Below are 21590 nucleotides of genomic sequence, written 5' to 3'. Positions count from 1 at the left end.
AAGAACTCCTGATTATATCATTTTCATATTCAGTTTGTGACATCTGGGCAAAATCAAATGTACCTTCACATTGACAAACACTACATATTTAAAGGGAACCTGTCACCAGGATTTTGTGTATAGAGCTGAGGGCATGGGCTGATAGATGGCCGCTAGCACATCCTCAATACCCAGTCCCCATAGCTCTGTGTGCTTTTATTGTGTAAGAAAACAGATTTGATACATATGCAAATTACCCTGAGATGAGTCCTGTGTCTGACTCATCTCACGTACAGGACTCATCTCAGGTTAATTTGCATATGTATCAAATTGATATTTTTAAGCAATAAAAGCACACAGAGCTATGGGGACTGGGTATTGCGGATGTGCTAGCGGCCATCTAGCAACCCATGTCCTCAGCTCTATACACAAAATCCCGGTGACAGGTTCCCTTTAAATACAGTGAGGTTATGTTAACCCTTTCAAGACTGGGGGATTTTACATTTCTTCATTTACATTTTTTACTCCCAGCCCTCCCAAAGCCATAACTTTTTTATTTTTTCATTCACATAGCTGTATGAGGGCTTGTTTTTTTGCAGGAAAATATGTACTTTCTAATGGAACCATTCACGGTTGCATATTATGTGGTGGAAAGCAGCTAAAAAATTCCAAATGGTGTGGAATTATAAAAAAAAAAAAACATTCTGCCAAGGTTTTATTTATTTATTTATTTTACATAATTTCCTATGTGGTAACTGACTCTTTACTTTTATTTTCTGGGTCATTACGATTACAATGAAACCCCACATGTATAGTTTTTCTTGTGTTTTACTACTGAAATAAAATTATTTTTCCTTTGCATCTCCATATTCTGAGCCCCATGACTTTTCTATTTTTAAGTGTACAGAGCTGTGTGAGGGCTCATTTTATTGCGGGACGATCTGTACTTTTGTATTGATAACATTCTGGGGTGTGTATGACTTTTTGATCACTTTTTATTCCATTTTTTTTTTGTTATAAGAAAGATAAGAGGAATTGTTAGGACTGCAAAGGTTATTGGCTGCGCCTTGCCTAGTGTATCACACCGATATAATGAAGGCTAATAAAGGGGTAGTTGGAGAAGGAAAACATTTAAACAAGGGCCACAGTGGCCCTTACCAATTTCCCTGTTATCTTATTCTGATGCATCCTGGGTGCCCCGCTGGTCTCTATTTTCTTGTACCTCTTGACATGACTACTCAACCAATCACTGGCTGAGAGAAGTCACCGCTGCAGGCAGTGATTGGCTGGTCACATTTCCTGTGTTGAAAGGGACCAAGAATGTAGAGACCAGTACGGGACCCTAGAAGCATTGGAACGGGAGTGGCGAGGATTGATTAGGTATTAGAGACATAGTATGGTTGATAACAGACATTTGTCCGTCTGGGTCACACAACTGTTTTTACTTTCTTAAACCATTCAGCCCCCTTTTTAAACATTTTTTCCTGCTGGACAACCCATATAATTAAGCAATGGATATGATTGCTGATATTTACCATCCTGCACTGGAACTATTCTTTGTTTTCCAGTGCGTTTAAGTCTAGGACAAATCTGTTTAGGAATAGGTTCTTTATTTCCAACAGCAGCACTCATTAGCATGTAGGTTTTCTGAGTATATATTATTATGAATGAGTAATTGCTATATAGTGAGTGTAATGCTTCATTTATATTCTGTTTTTAAATTTCATTTGCACTGTTATTACATCTTGCATTTGGCAGTAAGTATTTTCATCAAAAATTTTAACTGTAATCTTCAAGTTTTATGAAGAGGCAAATTGATATCATTAGTTTTACATATGAGATTAGCATTTACTATCATCAGTTTATCTAAAAACCAGGCTATTGTTTCCAAAATTATTCATTCCATTTTTTCAGTGTACTCTGTTAGTAATAAAGAAAATGCCATGGCAATGTTCCCATTTATGTGTTTAGCACTGTAACCTTATGAATACAGACATGTGCAGTACCAATCACATGTGCTTTACAATGAATATTTAACCAGGATTTAATTGCTCTCACCGCCTGTAACTGAAGTGTTAGATCGTTCTTCTCTTGCACTAATGTGACTTGTTTTTCCTCAAGCTCTTTCCTCCGGGCTTCTGATTTTTCAAGTGCCTCCTTTAGCTTGAGGAACTCATCTTTCATGTTAGCCATTTCCTTCTCAGTTTCTGCAGACTTCAACAGAGGCTTAATCTTGAAGAAGAGCTTCATCCAAGGCCAGTTTTTAACAGCCATAAAAGCACGAATGTTCCACTGGATAACAAGCAGTGCATCCCTGATAAAAACATAGTATACTTTCTTATAACTGAATTTCCTAAAAATCTAAACTTGGTGACAAAGGTATGTGGAGATATTGTGGGTCATCATGAATGATAACCCTTGTTAGGGGTTACTATAAAAGACATTATATGTGAAACATTGTAGTAGTCCAGTAGAGTGGCTGATAATATTTTGTTATGATGGCTCATATGTGTCAGGGATTACTAATATTTTTAATATTCTAGGTACAAACAAACCGTGTTCCTTCAAAATATGATATAAAAAAGCCCCACTCTTTAATCCCGTAAGGACCAGGCAATTTCTCGTTTGTGTTTTAGTTTTTTTACTCCCTGCATTCCAAGAGCCATTACGTTTAGATTTTTCCGGTCACATAGCTTTATAGGTACTTGTTATTTGCGGGACAAGTTGTACTTTGTAATGGCATCATTTTATATTGCATATGCTGTAGTGAGAAGTCGGACAAAAAAATCTAAAAAAGGTGGAATTGGAAAAAAGAAATACACTTTTATGGGTTTAGTTTTTACAGTGTTCCCTATCGGCAAAATTGACCTGTTCCCTTTATTCTTCGGGTAAGTATAATTACAGTGATACCACATTTATGTAGTTTTTATTCTGTTTTAATACTTAAAAAAAGATATATTTTTTTTACTTTTTTCACTTATATTAAATCCCCATAGCTTTTCCCATAGACTGCAATGGCTTAACATTGCATTCTATGGGAGAGTCAATAGGTTCCTATGTCTGAGCCTTCATAAGGCTTGAGGCTGCCATAGCAACTGAACGGCTTTCTTCATATCGGCACGGGGAGCCGTTCTGGCACCTGGAGTACAGCGCTCCCGGGCTTTCACTGCTCAGACGGTGTGGTCACAATTGACCACGTCATCTGAGGGGTTAAAAGTATGTGATAAGCGTTATCTCTGAGCCTGGACCTCCGGGTGTATGCTGTGTAAAACAGCAGGCAACTGGCAGCTACAGCATCGGCTCAGCTTCTGAGCGAACGCCATATTTAAAGTACAGACATCTGCTGTACATGTTTGTACTTAAGAGGTTAATCAACATACCACTATACAGTGGTATAAATCGGTAATATGTATTTCTGTACCCCAAAACTTTCATACATGACATTCTTGTATATGCAAAACGTTTTAGTCATATCTAGTTGATGTTTCCATTACTGTCATTATACATATTTTAAAGTTGGTTCCCAGTTTAGTATAAAACCTTTAATACACATTAGATAAAAACGATCCGAACCCAACGATTACTGTACACCAGGCTCAACAACTATCTAATGTGTATGAGATCTCCTGATCCTTCCTTGACAGGAGACATAGGGGAGAAGAAGGATTGGGCATTTTTTCAATATGTCCAATCCTTGGCTCCCAGAAGAGAGAATCCACTGCCAGAGACGTATCGAAGTGGCTTATCCCCTCTTTCCACTGAAGAAAATGTTGCATGTCCGCAAACTGCAGATACCAGCTGTGTGCGTGCCACATTTTGCGGAAAGGAATGTGCGGCCCATAATAGAACAGTCCTATCCTTGTCCACAATCTGGACAAGAATAGAGCATGTTCAATATTTTTGCAGATGCCACGGAAAGGACATACGGAGGAGGACAGCACACAGAGTGCAGTCCACATCTTTTGCAGCCTCAATGAAGTGAATGCATCCAATTCAGCAAAAAAAATATATAGATAGTGACATTTAACATTAAATATCACCAAAAATTATTGAAAAATATGTTTAACATACAAAACTTGATTTTCGCAATAGGTGATTTTCTGATGACATATATGCATAATTTTATATTTTTGTAATCCCTAGTCTTTTACCTTCTTTCAATAATCTTTTGGAATTCAATTCTCATTAGTTTTCCGCGGGCTCTTGCCTGGATAAGTGTGAGAATTTTAGCTAATCTTTCATCTCGCATCTCTTCAAGATGTCCTAGAAGACCAGCCTTGAAAAATACCTAGTGCACACAAAAGCATGTTGTACTTTTTACTATGTAATGTTTCCTTATGTCAGCAGCTGACATGATGTAATGAACACTGTGGTGGAGATATATCAGAACAGGTGTAAAGGAAAGTTGGCTTAGTTGCCCATAGAAAACAATCAGATTCCACATTTGATTTTCCAAAGGAGCTCTGAAAAATGAAAGGTGGATTCTGATTGTTTGCTTTGGGCAATCTTTACACCAGTTTTGATAACTCTCCCCCAGTGAGTTAAAAATGTTGTGTTTATACAGTTTTATGTCTTTTTACTTGTTACCTACACACAGTTACATTATTCAAGAGAATTGAGGTAAATATAGGATTCTCAATTAAGGAATTTACTTCTGCAATTAAAAATACACATAGAAATCCATCCAAAAGGGGATGCCTAAAAAGTATTAATTCAACTTCTGTCACCACTTTCAGTAGATTGTGCTACACTTCATACTTGCTATAACTCTAGTCCCAGTCCAACTTCACACCCAGCTTGATATAGGACGTGTGAACTTGAAATGTAGATTCTTATTTGTTTCTGGTGACACTAGATCATCCATAAGGCCTCTTTCACACGGGCGAGTTTTCAGCGCCGGTGCAATGCGTGAGGTGAACGCATTGCACCCGCACTGAATCCAGACCCATTCATTTCTATGGGGCTGTTCAGATGAGCAGTGATTTACACGCATGACTTGTGTGTTGCGTGAAAATAGCAGCATGCTCTATATTGTGCGTGTTTCACAACTGAACCCGGACATACCTCCATTTTCACCCCGCCAGCCCCCCTGACATGAGCATCGGAGCAGTTCATGCTCCGATGCTCTCCTTTGCCCTGTGCTAAATCGAGCAGGACAAAGGCATTTTTTGGTCATCCGGTGACGTACCAGGCTCTCCATGGGGCTGCCAGGAACCCCCGGTGACGTCACCGGCACTGATGTGCGGGATTTAGAGCTGCCCTAGCCAGTAAAACGGCTAGGGCAGCGCTAAATCCCGCCCATCAGAGACTGTGACGTCACTGAACATACTGCCGGACGGAAGTTTCCGCCCGGCAGTGTGTTATTGTAAGCAAAAGAGCCCGTGCCCTGCGCAATTTAGCGCAGGGCAAGGGATCGCATTGGAGCATGAAATGCTCCGATGCCAACACCAGGGAGGCTGCCGGGGTGAAAATAAGGGTATGTCCGGGTTCAGATCTGAACCCGGAAAACCCCTTTAAGAATGCTATTATTTTCCCTTATAACCATGTTATAAGGGAAAATAATAAAATCTGCACAACACCTAACCCAAACCCAAACTTCTGTGAAGAAGTCCGGGTTCGGGTCTGGGTACCAAACATGCCGACTTCTCTCACGCGCGTGCAAAATGCATTAAAACGCTTTGCACTCGCGTGGAAAAATCACGCATTTTCCCGCGACGCATCCGTATCTTATCCGGCCCTCACACGCGACGCCCGTGTGAAAGAGCCCTAAGTCTAATTGCTTTGTAATTAATTTGGAGTGCTGTTCCTCTTTCTGAATATAACTATATTGCTGGTGATCCATGACAGCAGACACCTGAGGGACATGGGCCACCCTCTACACTTGACCACATTTTTTCAAAAAATGTATGTGTTGTAATACATAGATTTTTTGTAAATCTCTAACAAAAATGGTAATTGTATAAATTGTTAGCCATAATGTTTATAAATTCAAATATTATTACCTTTGTATGCCCAAATCGATACTGAGTGTGATCAATGTCCAAAGTGCCCAAAAGTTTTTCAGAGGCTTTCCTGCTGTCCACAAATTTGTCCTCAGGGATGGCATTAGGATTCAGAATACGATACCTTCCAAAACAAATCAGTGAATTAGATTAGTTATGATTAAATAAGGGATATCACTAGCCTTTATGCAATCTGGGGCAAACATTAGCATCTCTCTTTTCCTCAAAATGGATTGTATATCTGTCAAACGCTGCCCCTTTGCTGTCAGACAAAGGAAGCCGCCTTAGGTGAAGTTCCCATGAATGGTGAACTACTAGATTAAGTTTAATAAAAGAATGTTAGTTTTCTACCAAGTTTAGCAACTTATATAATTGTCTTGCTCTTATGGTAACTTAGGTAATGGTTTTGCTACTTTTGTGATTTGCTTTGTGCTGTTAAAATTAAACAAGTTGGGCGCTACTTCTATAGGGTTTTATATATGACATGTAAGTATATAACATTATGTATCATAATAATCTGAAGGATCTATGTCTATGTTGGCTATTGGCAGTTAACTGGTTAATATACAGATTATGGCTGATAATGTACCTCTGTTTGAAGTCAGCATACAAAACCCTGTTTGGAAATCCTTTGCGGCAAATACGTATTCCCTCTAAGACACCATTGCAACGGAGCTGATGAAGGACCAGGAAGGGGTCCATAGCACCTAACATAGGAAAACAGTGGGTAGTAACACCTCCAAAGCATGATCTAACATATAGATGTAAGGCTTTGGACTGATAGGCAAGATTACCTGGAGTCTTGGTTTCATTGGGAATGATGCAGCGTACAAAATGTGGTGCTGTTGATTTGAGATTGGTCATTAATTTGTTCAGATTTTCCTGAAATAAAAATAATGTATACTAATGAAAAAAAAAACTAGTGGCTATCAGGGATACTGTTTATGACTTTGTAATAAGAAATATTACACATAACAATGAAGAATTGTCTAAATGGAGAAAGCCCTTATAGTTACCCTCTTGGGAAAGCGGAAAAAACATCTTTGTGTAGCGGGAAGATGCTCACTAAACCCCAAAGTTCTACTTGCCTGGTGCCCTCTATTATGGAGATCCATGGTGCCATGAAGATAGAGGCTGCCATCAGAAAACCTCCAAAGATCTCCAGAATTGTGGGTACAGGATAGTATTAGGCCAATTTCACACTAGCCATAAGAAATTCTGTAGGCTATTTTGGCAGGGACAGCTCTCTGGATCCGGCATTGCCGGATGATACCAGAATGTCCACTGGACTCATTAGCTATAATGGGGTCCAGCGGAGATCTGGCCGCTACCCAGCAAATATGCCTAGAATCGGCTAGACAAAAACCGTTGTGCTGTGTGGGGTGCATCATTTTCATTTTTTTTCCTCACGAATCACTATCCCTATAGTACAAACTTACTGTAATTGCAGTATTATTGGTTGCAACATGGGTATCCAAAAATGTTAAAAAAAATATATATGAAAATAAATTCCAAATGTTACAGCTGGTAAAGCTGGTATATCTATCATTATTCAGTACCACCATGTTAAGCTGATAGTTCTCCAAAGCTCATAGAAGATGAACCACTCAAGGCACATTTGTCAGTTAAAACTATTTTGTACATAAAGCTATTAAAGTAAAAAAAACACACGTTACTTTGTGCATAGAGGACACAGTTTGGAATGAAGCTCCCTTCTTGCGCTTCTTTTCTCCACCTTGGTCAGCTGTGAATCAAACCAATATTGGAAACAACAGTGAACGATTCAAAAAACGAACATAACTCCAGTCGGTCCCTACTGCATAATTCCAACCTTTGACCATCTATATATTTTTCATTGGACACAGAAATGTACAATAAATGCAATATTATAATTACAATGCTAGATAAAAAGGAAGAGATAAGTGTTTGTTAGAAATATACCAGACAGCTACAGAAATAGGTTAAGAAAGAAAAAAAATGTCAGTACCTTTTCATTTACTATTGTTATAGTTCTTAATGGAGATATTTTTTTTATTATTTTACGCTTTGTTCACATCTTCATTTAGAGACTCCACTGATGGTTCCATTAGGGTTTCTGCCACTTTTGAATAGCACAGCATATATTCTTGATGTAAAAATGATGACAACTTTAATGGAACCCTGACTTACTCCAAATCAAAAGGTTCCCTTTCTCTATAATGGAAGTAGTGCATGAAGTCAGGCAAAAACTCAGAACTCCTGGAGTTCTACAGACACATTTTATGACTCCTTTATACTAATATAAAAATCCTTTGAAATATTTTCACAATGTGGTAGGCCACAGTAATCGTTTATCCATCCAGATCCGGTTGGATTTATGCTATTCTAATCTGCAGCTTTAAACATTAGGGGCCAGATTTACCATTAGCTCAGGTCAGAATAATGGAGTGAAAAAGTCCCCAAAAAATGCGCAAACGCTAAAACTGCGCACAAATTCTGCTCTGCACTATGCTCGCCAGTTTTCTGAAAGTGGGCGTGTTTTCCTATGTAAATGAATCTCTAGACAGATTTACTATTGGGACTATTTAAAAAGTCGCAAAAAAGTTGCAATTTCACTCCAGTGAGGACCATGCTTAGACTTTTTAATAGAACATGTGACGTTTTCATAAAAACTTGCGTTTTTCGTAAAGATGTGCGACTTTTGTAAAGCTGCTTACTGACGGATAAACTGCTACCGTCAAACCACATTTATTACAGTCTTAAAGGGGCGATCATAAATCTGACTTGGCTAAAACTGACTTTAGCCATATGTGAAAGTGGAGTGAGCTGTCAGAGTCATGATAAATCTGGCCCATGGCAATTATTTCTGAATCTTTAGGTGACCCTGGATAACCCCCAAAATTGAACAGTATTCTCATTAGACTGTTATAAATCAGTGTATTCAGATGGTCACCATTGGAATCCATCATGACACAAACCTGTCAAAGTACCTGTTAGAAACAGAAGCCATGAGACTAGTGTGAAGACTTTGTAATTTCACTTTATATACATATGTCTGCTTGGCTCTCTTTCTAAAAACTCAGTCATATACAGACAGTAGTTATGGATACATAACATTACTGCCTTCTGATGTATTAGGTTGCATGCATGCAGTAATGGTGCCTTTTAGAGACTGAGTGCCCAAACTGCAACCCAAAATCCACTTATTTATCGCAAACATGTGCCAACATGGCAATTTATCCTGAATACTACAGTCCAATATAGCATATCTTCCATGTACTTTATCATTTAGCTATAATAGCCTGCCTACATTCAGTGCGCTGCCTGTGCTGTTCATAGCACGTCCTTAGCTGATGAATGGCAGGTAAAGTCTAAGGCATATTGGTACACCATAGACTTTTTCCAGGGTGCGGGTGCCCACAGAGAGGGATCTAAGTGCCGCCTCTGGCACCCGTGCCATAGGTTCGCCACCACTGCTCTAGGGTGAAGTTAGTTAGTAAATGTAATCTGATTCTATCCTTCTAAAGTCCAGTGTACACTCATGCTCAATTTACATGTCCAGCATTACAAGAGGACTATGTTGTATAATTACATCACATAAGAAATAAATTCTAAACAGGATGGAGCAGAAAAGGTAATATTATAAAATAACTTGAATTATTGCATAATTTGCAGTGCTTTCTTACGGATAAGGATAATTTATGTATCCCCACTTCTGTCTATGTAGACAGACGGTTAAAAATGTAGGGCTTTTTATTACAAAATGGTAAAATGTGTGTATGTGGGTAAGTAACTGAGTGATAGAAAACAGGGTGATTATAGATTGGGTCACTGTCACTAGTGGGGTACCTCAGGGGACAGTATTGGGCCCTATTATCTTTAATATATTTATTAATGACCTTGTAGAAGGCTTAGACACTAAACTGTGTAAAGTAATTAACACTGAAGAGGACAGTATACTACTACAGAGGGTTGGGCAGAGAAGTGGCAGATGAGGTTTAACACTGACAAATGTAAAGTTATGCACATGGGAAGGAAAAATGTAAGTCACCCGTACATACTAAGTGGTAAAACACTGGGTAACACTGACATGGAAAAGGACTTAGGAATTTTAGTGAACTGCAAACTAAGCCATAGAAACCAGTGTCAGGTAGCTGCTGCCAAGGCCAATAAGATAATGGTTTGCATCAAAATGGGGAATAAATGCCCGTGATGAGAACTTTACAAATCACTAGTCAGATCACACACGGAGTACTGTGTACAGTTCTGGGCTCCTGTAAACAAAGCAGACATAGCAGAGCTGGAGAGGGTCCAGAGGAGGGCAACTAAAGGAATAACTAGAATGGGGCAACTACAGTACCCTGAAAGATTATCAAAATTAGGGTTATTCACTTTAGAAAAAAGACGACTGAGGGGAGATTTAATTAATATGTATAAATATATCAGGGGTCAGTACAGAGATCTATCCCATCATCTATTTATCCCCAGGACTGTGACTGTGACGAGGGGACATCCTCTGTGTCTGGAGAAGGTTTGTACACAAACATAGAAGAGGATTCTTTACGGTAAGAGCAGTGAGACTATGGAACTCTCTGCCTGAGGAGGTGGTGATGGTGAGTACAATAAAGGAATTCAAGAGGAGCCTGGCTGGATGTATTTCTGGAGCGTAATAATATTACAGGCTATAGCTACTAGAGAGGGGTCGTTGATCCAGGGAGTTATTCTGATTGCCTGATTGGAGTCGGGAAGGAATTTTTTCCCCTAAAATGAGGAAAATCGGCTTTTACCTTCCTCTGGATCAACTTGCAGGATAACAGGCTGAACTGGATGGACAAATGTCTTTTTTCCGCTTTATAAACTATGTTACAATCTCAAACTATTGTAGCTGGTACACGTGTATAATGGTACTAACCACTGTCTGAGCTGATATAGCTTTCAAAGAGACAAGCAAGAAGTTTGTTTGATGACTTTTGGAAGAGCTGTACCACAGTTTCATTTAGTGGATCCTTATTTTTTTCCAGCCAACCCATAATGTTATATGGAACCTACAGGTGAAAAATAAAAATATTATGTATATACTGTATATGATGCTATGATATCAGTACATATATGGATATTCTTGTAGGGTTACTTACCACTCCAGCGTAATGTACAAGCTCAAAATGAGCCTCATATTTTCTCTTCTTGTCAGGTCTTGGCTTTTGAAAATTAGGTGATTTTCCAAGATGGTTATCATAAAGCTTAGATTTAAATGTCAAGTCTGTAGCCTTAGGAAACATACACTCCTCTTCAAGGATTGACATAATCCCCATAGGCTATTACATAAAAGATAAGCAATGGATTAATACAATATAATACCATAGAATTGATATAAAGTATATTATAAACCACTATAATTACCTTTTCAATCAGGTCAATGCAGGCCTGCAAGTCAAGGCCAAAGTCAATGAACTCCCAGTCAATGCCTTCTTTCTTATATTCCTCTTGTTCTAACACAAACATGTGATGGTTGAAAAACTGTTGCAGCTTTTCATTTGTGAAATTGATGCAAAGTTGTTCAAAACTGTTAAACTGTATATATATACAGAGAGAGAGAGAGAGAGAGAGAGAGAGTAATACTGATAAAAGAATACATTTATAATTCAAACTATTAAAATGTTTTTGAATTTCAATCTGTACAGCCTCTCATTTTTTACATCACCTTTCATAATCCTGCTGAAGTGAGCCATACTATTAAGCAAGTAGGTACATGCTTATATTGAGGATAGTTTGTAGACTTTTGTGAATATAAAAATATAACTCAGTGATCCATAGGCAAATTATATCTTATTCTGGTTATGAACAATTATCACGTATCCATTGGATAAGCGATGACTGCTAGATCGTGGTGGTTGGACTGCTGGGATCCCCATCCATTGCCAAAACAGGTGTCCCGTGCCCCCTATTTGAATGGAGTAACAGTCGAGTGTGCAAGCTGTTGCCCCAATCAAATCAAAGTCTATAGGACTGGTGAAGATAGCCCAGTGCAGGACATCAGCTATCTTTGACAGTCCCACAGACTTTGATTTATTCAATAATACATATGCATGCTTGCCATGCCATTCAAAAAGCCGGGGGACACCCATTCTGGAAAATGGCAAGATGTCAGCGGTTAGATCCCAACTGTTTTAGAAGTTATCCATTATCCAGTGGATAGGTAATGCAGTAATTGCTTCTAACCGAAATACCTCTTTAACATAAAGCTTTATTTACTGCAAGTGAGTCATGATTAATTAACAAATATAATAATAAATCCATCCATTAATAACACAAACATATTTAAAACATATTTTAAAGCAGCCCTCATAAACAAGCAAATAAATAATTATCTTAATAAATGGGTTGTTCTATTACATCAACTTATGCATGCTGCCACTCCATTCAGCTCTATGGTACTGCCGAAGATAGCCAAGTGCTTGTGCTTGGCTATCTCTGGTAGTCCCATAGAGCTGAATGAAGCAGCGGATCCCATCAGGTGGCTTTTAGTTTTGATCTTTTTTCCAACTCTAATCCTATAAAGTACTAGCTATATATTGCTAAAGTGGTTCTTGAAAGTTTGTGAACACTTTATAATTTTCTATATTTCTATATTTATGAATCTTTGCTATCAGTATGTGGTGTCACCCCCTTGTGCATCAATAATCAACTAAATGTTTCTGGTAATTGTGGATTAGTCCCATACATCGTCTTGGAGGAATATAGCCCATTCCTTCATATAAAACAGCTTCAATTCTGTTATGTTGGTGGGTTTCTTCCCATGAACTGCTTGCTTCAGGTCCTTCAGGTCCACAGCATTTCTATTGAATTAAGGTCAGGACTTTGACTTGGTCATTCCAAAACTTTAACTTTATTCTTCTTTAACCATTCTTTAGAAGAACAACTAGGTCTATGTTCTTTAAAGGGGCTGGCCAGTTTCCTATATTGATGACCTATTGTCAGCATAGGTCATCAATATAGGAAAGAGGCCAACCTCTTTAAATAAAACACGTCTCCCATTCACAGCTGTCATCCCATTGATTGAAAATTTTTTAATTATCTGCTAAGGTTCACATAATTTTGTCACTCAGAGACATGTAATATTGGATTATTTTCCTTAATAAATAAATGACCAAGTCTAATATTTTTAACCTATTTGTTTAAGGGCTCGTTCACATGAACGTTTTTTGCGTTCCGTATACAGGCCGTATTTTACGTTCCATAAACGGGCCATATACGGAACCATTCAGTCAATGGGTCCGGAAAAGATGCTGTCCGCATCCATTGCTCTGTTCCGTGGCCCCGCAAAATTTATGAGGCATGTCCTATTCTTGTCCATTTTGCGGACAAGAATAGGCATTTCTATAATGGGCCTCCTCTTCCGTTCTGCAAATTGTGGAAGGCACAGGGGCGGCATCCATGTTTTGCGGATCCGCAATTTGCTGACTGACAAAAACGGCACGGTTGTGTGAACGAGCCCTAATTTGGTTAACTTTATCGACTTTTAGGATTTGTGTGAAAATATGATGTAGTTTTAGGTCAAATTTATGCAGAAATATAGAAATTCTGAAGCACCACTGTTTATGCCAAACTTCCAGTATGTTGTGACTATGAAAAATAGTACTGATAGGTAAGTGGAGAAAAAAAATTGATAGTTAGGCGGAGGAAAAATACTCTCATAACCAGCAATGTAGCCTATCGATTACTGCTAATGTTTCTGCCTGCCATGTACCTGGTCCCAAGTTTGAGACCCAGCAGAAGTGAGGTAAAAGATGAGCCTATAAAAAATAAAATATAGAGAGGTGTTGGAGGTTGCGGGTGCTGTGTAATGCCAGCAGGGAGCAGTAAGGCCTAGCGTTTGCCCAACTTTGAGGTGCCCAACTTGCCTAGGCTTACTTTCAAATGTTTACACCCTTTATGCAGAGGCGCACACCTCTCATATATTTGGTGCGTCTTCTGGCTGTCCCACAATACAAACTTAAATCTAACTGCTGCAGATTTAAAGGGAACCTGTCACCGGGATTTTGTGTATAGAGCTGAGGACATAGATTGCTAGATGGCCACTAGCACAACCACTATACCCAGTCCCCATAGCTCTGTGTGCTTTTATTGCTTTAAAAAACCGATTTGACACATATGCAAATTAACCTGAGATGAGTCCTGTATGTGAGATGCGTCAGGGACAGGACTCATCTCAGGTTAATTTGCATATGTATCAAATCGTTTTTTTTCCACAATAAAAGCACACATTGCTATGGGGATTGGGTATTGCGGATGTGCTAGCGGCCATCTAGCAACCCCTGTCCTCAGCTCTATACACAAAATCCCGGTGACAGGTTCCCTTTAAGTCTTTATTCATGCCAGAAAACTGTTGTGAAGAAAGATAAACGTGTCGCGCCTGTAGCACCGCCTGTTTCCTGCCTATAAAGCTCCCCGTTTCTCGCCTCTTCTGACAAGTTGCGTGAAGGGGAAAATGTCGCAAATTTTACAGTACAAATGCAGTGTTCGACCGAATTTGCTACTTATATACTCCACAAAAGTGGCTTAAATAGATTAGTAAATGTCCCCAAAGTGTTCAAAACTTTATTCCAGAGCACACAAGTATTAAGTAGTCCATGATAGAACACATAGGTAAGGTTTTCCAGGATGCTAAACTACTATGAACATAATAAGGCATTTATAGGTAAATAGCCTTACACAGTATAGTTTATTAGTTTCTTGGAATATATGACTTACATCAAAAATTTCAAATCCTGCAATGTCAAGCACACCAATGAAGAACTGCCTGGGTAATTTTGTATCCAGTGTTTTGTTGATACGGACCACAAGCCACTTAAACATTCGGTCATAGATGCCTTTAGCCAATGCACCAACTGAATAAACAACCTTCGAGAGAAAGAGTTTTTAAATGTAAAGGATAATCATTTTCAATGCCATATTTATCCAGCAAAGTACATACAGCACATAATATCTTTTTCTTTTCTTTTGGTAAATATAGAAATAAATATACACAAGATGACTTATTTCTAGATCTGAGCTCTTTTTCCAGGTAATAACTTAAATCAACTTAGAGAAAGGTTTACTTGAGATACCACTTCTTGGTAAATGCTTTATGACCAAAAGTATGTGGGTAACCCTCCTAGTTAAATTATATAGCTCAGGATAGGTCATTTGGTATCTGATCGGTGGGTGTCCAACTACCAGCACCCCCACGATCAGCTGTTTGAAGAGGCCACGGCACTCCGATGAGCTCCACAGGCTTTTCCTAGGCCAGTGATGTCATGTTGATGGGTCACATGGCCTAGGCACAGCTCAGTCCCATCCAAGTGAATTTCAAGCATAGCCACTATACAATTTACAGTGCTGTGCTTGGTAAGCTGGGAGGAGGCTACAGCGCTCACCGCTGATTTATGGGGGTTCGAGGTGTTGGACTCCCATCTATCACATACTGATGACCTATCCTTTCTGCTGCCTAAGGCGAAAACTGAAACAGCCCCCCCCCCCATTCCAATTGATTAACCTAACCCTTTTGCCACAATGAAAGCGCTCATTGCCCATGGCCCTTCCGCTGACCCCCTCTTGCCGATACCTGGTGCTACCTGAGGCAATTGCCTCACCTGGCCTCATTGGTGGTGCACCCCTGGTCATCAGTATTAAACACTCGCACAAAACCTTTTATGAGTTTAGGTGTTTGAGCCACTCTCATTGCAGACAGATGCATCAAATCAAGCACACAACCATACAATCTTCAGAGACAAACATTGGTAGTAGTATGGGTCACAGTGAAGAGCCCAATGACATTAAACATCATACTGTCATTTAAATAAAACCTGACCACATGTTAGCTTATTTCTTTTCATTTCTGTTGTCCTGGTTTAGACGAAACAGACACGTGCCATTTGACCAAGGCAATGGCAATCCCACGGAAACCTCACACGTCTTTAGGATCAAGACTGTAAATGAAATCCAACCAGGGAGCCCATATTTTTTTTATTTGATGGGACCACCGCTGATAGTGAATATAACTGTCATGAAAGGGTTGGGAACAGTGCAGCCTTGTGCTCCACCCGCACCACTGTCCCTACCTACTTGCACGCTCTGTCCTAGGTGACGGACCACAACTGGATGACAGTTCCTTCTTAACTAAGTGCAGGGGCCTAAACCATAATAGGAAAAAGAGTAGCAAGGCAGAAAGAGGTGAAAACCCGACAGGCAAAGCCAGGACCAGATCCAAAATCAGATACAAATACACAGCAAAGTGAAACCAGGAGATAATATAAGAGTCAAATACAGCAGACAAAGGCAAGGTCCTTGAGTCAAAGTCAGTAATCATGTCAAAGTCAGCAAGCAAAGGTCAGTGATCCAGAATAGAAAACACACAGCTAACTATTGAGGCATAGAACACCAATCACAGGCACATGCTGTCAGCAGCTGCCTGTTTAAATAGCCCACCTCAGGAGGCATCTGGCTCCCTAATAGACCGAGCAGCCCCACTGTCAGCTGGGCTAGTTGCCATAGCAACAGTGCAACGTCCGCGATGCCTCCAAATTGTGGCAGGACTTACCACTGGAGTGCAGACATGGTATGTTGATATTGATCAGTTGTTTCAATTTAGCAAGAGATGTTGGGGGTCTGTCTGTCGCCTAGTGTATTGTGATGGTATTACAGGCAAAATGAAGAAACTTTGGGAATCACACGTTATGGGGACCAAAACTAATGTAGATATAAACCAAAAACACAAGATAACCAGACACGGCCAATTAGAGAATTAAATAATAACTGTCTGACTACCTGTAACCACGGACTAGAGGTAGCGTAATGCATACAGCTTTATTATTTGGTTCAACTTAGCAAGCTCATAAGTTCATTGTAATGCTGTACAATATTTTTAGGAAGAATATTACATTATTCATACATTTTATGATGAGCCTGTACATAAAGTTATGTTTTACTTTCCTTAGAATACAGTGACTTAGTAAACTGAGGATACGAGGGAAAAAATGTCTATGTTTGAGTAGTAAAATTTCTTACCTGTGATACAGTTTGTCCTTTGGTCACATATTCATTGCCCACTTTCACTCTGGGATGTAACAGCCCCTTTACCAACTCGGAAGAGCTGATGCCCATCAAATATGCAGCCTTATCCGTATCTAATATTAAAAAAACAGACCGCGCATTGTTCACTATTTTAATACTATTATCAACCAGAACACAAATGTTGCTATTTATCTCCAAAACATTGTCTAAATCATAGCTCACACTCTCTCCAACATCCCATAGAAGTGAATGGAGTGGTGGTCACAGATACGCATCACTGCTCCTTTTTCATGGGGTTTGTATGCGTAAGTATTGTTACTGGGAAGACAACTTTAAAGGGCATCTGTCAGCAGATTTGTACCTGTGAACCTGGCTGACCTGTTCCATGTTCACTTGGCAGCTGAAGGCATCTGTGTTGGTCCCATGTTCATATGTGCTCGTGTTGCTGAGAAAAATGATTTTTAAATATATGCAACTGAGCCTCTAGGAGCAATGGGGGTGTTGCCATTACACCTAGATCCTCTGCTCTCTCTGCAACTACTGTGTCTTCTGCACTTTGATTGACAGCGCCAGGCGTGATGACGTTTTCACTGCCGGGTCCTGTTAATCAAAATGGAGATGCCACAGCATTTGCAGAGAAAGTGGAGCCTCTAGGAGTAACAGCAACGCCCCTGTTGATCTTAGAGGCTCATTTGCATATATTTAAAACTTCACTGTTCTCAGCAATGCGAGCAAATATGAACATGGGACCAACACAGATGCCTTCAGCTGCCAAGTGCACATGCAACAGGTCTGCCAGTTTCACCACTGGGCCCAGGTATGCTCCGTACAATAGCCACTGTGGGCAGCTGCATCAATGATTGGGCTGCCCATGCGGCATTGCTGGCGTGAAATAGGATAACTGGAAGAGGGTATTGTACGGCGCATGCTTGGGCCCGCTGCGCAGGCACATGATATCAGAAGCAGAGACAGTGACTGGGCTGACTTCCAGAAAGACAGGGAAGACGTTATTGACGCATAACGCTGTGGGGCCTGGGCCCTTGCAGCAATAGAAAATGCCCCTGCCACTTGTGAGTTCATTAGCATATTGCTTCAAAGTCAGATTTTTCAGCATCACATCTGCAGACAAGGGAAATAAAGGTACCATTTGTGAAGTGTGTATATGAGCTACAGTGTGATTCAAGCAGTTCTAGTTGAGACTCCCTAACTAAAACTGAAATTTAAATGATTAACTAATACAGTCCTGATCAAAAGTTTAAGACCACTTGAAAAATGGCAAAAAAATCATATTTTACATTGAAGGTTCCAAGTAGAGCTTCAACATGCAACAAGAAGAAATGGGAGTGAGACAAAACATTTTTTAAGCATTCAATTAATTGAAAATAACGATTAAACTGAAACAGGCTGTTTTTCAGCGGATCCAAATTTTAGGACCACATGCCTTTAAAAGCCCAAATCTGTGCAAAGATGTGGATTCATTGTCATTTTCTGTCAGGTAGTCACACGTTGTGATGGCAAAGGTAAAAAAAACTCTCCCTTTTTGAACGTGGGTGGGTTGTTGAACTGTATAAGCAGGGTCTCTCACAGCGCGCCATCGCTGCTGAGGTGGGACGCAGTAAGACAGTCATTTGGAATTTCTTAAATGATCCTGAGGGTTATGGAACAAAAAGGTCAAGTGGAAGACCCCAACAAAAATTTATCAGCACTGAGCCGGAGGATCCAATTGGCTGTCCGTGAAGACACTGGACGATCCTCGACCCAAATTAAGGCCCTTACTGGTGCTGACTGCAGCCCCATAACCATCAGACGGCATCTGAGACTGAAGAGCTTCAAAAACAAAAAACGTCTTCAAAGACCTCATCTCCTTGAACGCCACAGAACTGCTCGTTTGGACTTTGCAAGAGAGCACCAAACATGGGATATTCAAAGGTGGAAGAAAGTTTTATTCTCTGATGAGAAAAAATTTAACCTTGATGGTCCTGATGGTTTCCAATGTTATTGGCATGACAAGCAGATCCCACCTGAGATGTTTTCTACGCGCCACAGTGGAGGGGGCGCCATAATGGTCTGAGGTGCTTTTTCCTTCAGTGGAACAATGGAGCTTCAGGAAGTGCAGGGGCGTCAAACGGCCGCTGGCTATGTCCAGATGTTGCAGAGAGCATTCCTCATGACTGAGGGCCCTCGTCTATGTGGTAACGACTGGGTTTTTCAACAGGACAACGCTACAGTACACAATGCCCGCAGGACAAGGGACTTCTTCCAGGAGCTTAACATCACTCTTTTGGCCCTATCTGCGTGTTCCCCGGATCTAAATCCAATTGAGAACCTTTGGGGATGGATGTTAAGGGAAGTTTACAAAAATGGACAACAGTTCCAGACAGTAGATGGCCTTCGTGCGGCCGTCTTCACCACTTGGAGAAATGTTCCCACTCACCTCATGGAAACGCTTGCGTCAAGCATGCCGAAACTAATTTTGGAAGTGATAAACAATAACAGCAGAGCTACTCATTACTGAGTTCATGTTTGGAAGTTGGATTTCTGTTTTGGGGGGGGTTTAGTTTTTTTTTTGGCGGTGTGGTCCTAAACTTTTTATCAGCTGAAAAACTGCCTGTTTCAGTTTATTCGTTGTTTTCATTAAATTGAATGCTCAAAAAATGTTTTGTCTCACTCCCATTTCTTCTTTCTGCATGTTGAAGCTCTACTTGGAACCTTGTTAAGATCCAGCCATGCTAAATATGATTTCTTGCCATTTTTCAAGTGATCAACTTTTGATCAGGACTGTAATAAGCTATGTACAGTAAAAAATCTTCAAAAGACCAGATTTTCATGTGACATGTTTACAGTTCTCTTTTAGGCTATGACTACTGCTCATCATTTTTTTTTTTAGAACATTTTTTTCCTGCAATTTGGGTGGTTCGCTCACCGAGGTTCCACCTTATATATATTACAAGTCTCAAGGTTTCGACCCCTTACAATGGCCGGGTCTTATGCAGGCATACTTAAGAAACATCCAACCATCAAAATTTTGCTTTTTGCTGTTAGTTCAATAAAAAAAAAAGTTTAATGGATAATATATGCCGTTATCTCCTCTGCTTCTTGAGTTATGCCTGCTCCTGAATAGATGGCATGCAGATAAATGGACATATGTAAAGAAGGAAGAGGCCACATCTTTCCCATGAGCTGTGCCCCTTCAAACAGATGATTAGCAGGGGTGCCAGAAGTTGGACCCCACTATTTTGATATGGATGGCCTTTCCGGAGCATAGGTCATCAGTATGCTAAAACTAATGTTCTCCAAGATGCTGAACTTACTTTCAGTGCCATCGGCCTCTGCTTGTTCTTCCCTTTGTTTCTGTTTAAATTTCATGTTTCCAAAATGCATTATGGCACCTGTCAATTTGTAGGCTCCGAACTTCTCATCAGGTATAAATCCCAAGATATCAAAAGCTTGCTGTAGAAATGTACACGTAAAGTTCAAACAGTGCTTGAAGATTCAAGACTCTATATTTTTTTTATAACTAAACGTTTATAAAGTTCAATAATTTGGACTGTCAGTACTTACATCAGTTGCAACAAATTCTTCACCATCATCTAAGTTGTCCACTGTAACAACTCCTTGTGAGGTAAAGTGGAAATCGTAGGGGTTTGTGCTCACTAAGAGCATATCTACAAAACAGACAATGTCACGATGGTTAATGGTAAATGCTGCCACCTATGCTATTCAAGGCAAGTCTAGATATGTCACCACATATACCAGGTTCAAAAACAGAATAGCTAACTTATGGTGTGTATTATAATATTTGTATTAGGTTGTGATTATTTTAGGTTATAGCTATGAACCCTTTCGTACATAAAGTATATAGAGAAAGCAGAGTAGCTTTGACCACTGACTGGTATTTTATCATTCTGACCATGCACATTGTAAATTCATAGTCTGCCTGTATTTGCAACAAGCTGTATTCAGACTCAATAATAAAGGTACAGTCATACCATTTCAGTGTGTACTCCTTCATTGTAGCCTTGTCTGCACTGAAATACTTAGGGTTGATGCACACAACTGTATTTTGGGTCCTTGTCCGATCCACATTTTTTTTGCGGATCGCATACAGGCACATTCATTTCTATGAGTCCGCAGAAAATGCGGGCGGCATACGAATGTCATCTGTGTGCTGTCTGCATCCGTGCGGCCGTTCTGAAAGTTATAGAACATGTCATATTGTCCGTTTTGTGGACAAGAATAGGTAGTTCTATTAGGAAAATGTGGCATGCACACGGCCAGTGTCCATGTTTGTGGACTGCAAAATACATACAGTTGTATACATGAGCCGTTAAAGGGATGGCCACTGGTGATATATTTGTCAGGTGACTAAATGGCACCTACTATTATAGCCTTTGTTGTTATTCTGCACCATTTGCTATATTTCATAAGGTATGTCTCCTTGTGGGAGTGCTGTCTATAAAGCAGCTGGTGATGGAGGACCATGTGACCAGGGAAATCACTCGATCTCCGTTCACGTAGACTGCACCTGCACTCTGCAGGTGCAATGCGTTTGAATGGAGGAGGTTGAGCGATGTGTCT

General features: G+C 39.9%; 1 protein-coding gene across 1 annotated transcript in view; it reads right to left on the bottom strand.

Annotated features, from left to right (window-relative positions):
• The window catches only part of MYH15 (myosin heavy chain 15), a 61749-nt gene that overhangs the window by 21230 nt on the left and 18929 nt on the right, over window positions 1-21590 (bottom strand). The window contains exons 11-23 of the mRNA XM_044285021.1: window positions 20574-20677; window positions 20324-20462; window positions 17007-17125; window positions 14712-14861; window positions 11361-11531; window positions 11096-11275; window positions 10873-11005; window positions 7658-7725; window positions 6776-6863; window positions 6571-6688; window positions 5982-6105; window positions 4131-4267; window positions 2038-2293 (exon numbers count right to left, since the gene is read on the bottom strand). Coding sequence (XP_044140956.1) covers window positions 2038-2293; window positions 4131-4267; window positions 5982-6105; window positions 6571-6688; window positions 6776-6863; window positions 7658-7725; window positions 10873-11005; window positions 11096-11275; window positions 11361-11531; window positions 14712-14861; window positions 17007-17125; window positions 20324-20462; window positions 20574-20677 — 1787 coding nt within the window. The remainder of the gene's footprint in view (window positions 1-2037; window positions 2294-4130; window positions 4268-5981; window positions 6106-6570; window positions 6689-6775; window positions 6864-7657; window positions 7726-10872; window positions 11006-11095; window positions 11276-11360; window positions 11532-14711; window positions 14862-17006; window positions 17126-20323; window positions 20463-20573; window positions 20678-21590) is intronic.

The sequence above is a fragment of the Bufo gargarizans genome, chromosome 3 (genome assembly GCF_014858855.1).
Source record: "Bufo gargarizans isolate SCDJY-AF-19 chromosome 3, ASM1485885v1, whole genome shotgun sequence".
Lineage (NCBI taxonomy): Eukaryota > Metazoa > Chordata > Amphibia > Anura > Bufonidae > Bufo > Bufo gargarizans.
This window is presented reverse-complemented; position numbering and strand designations above follow the sequence as displayed.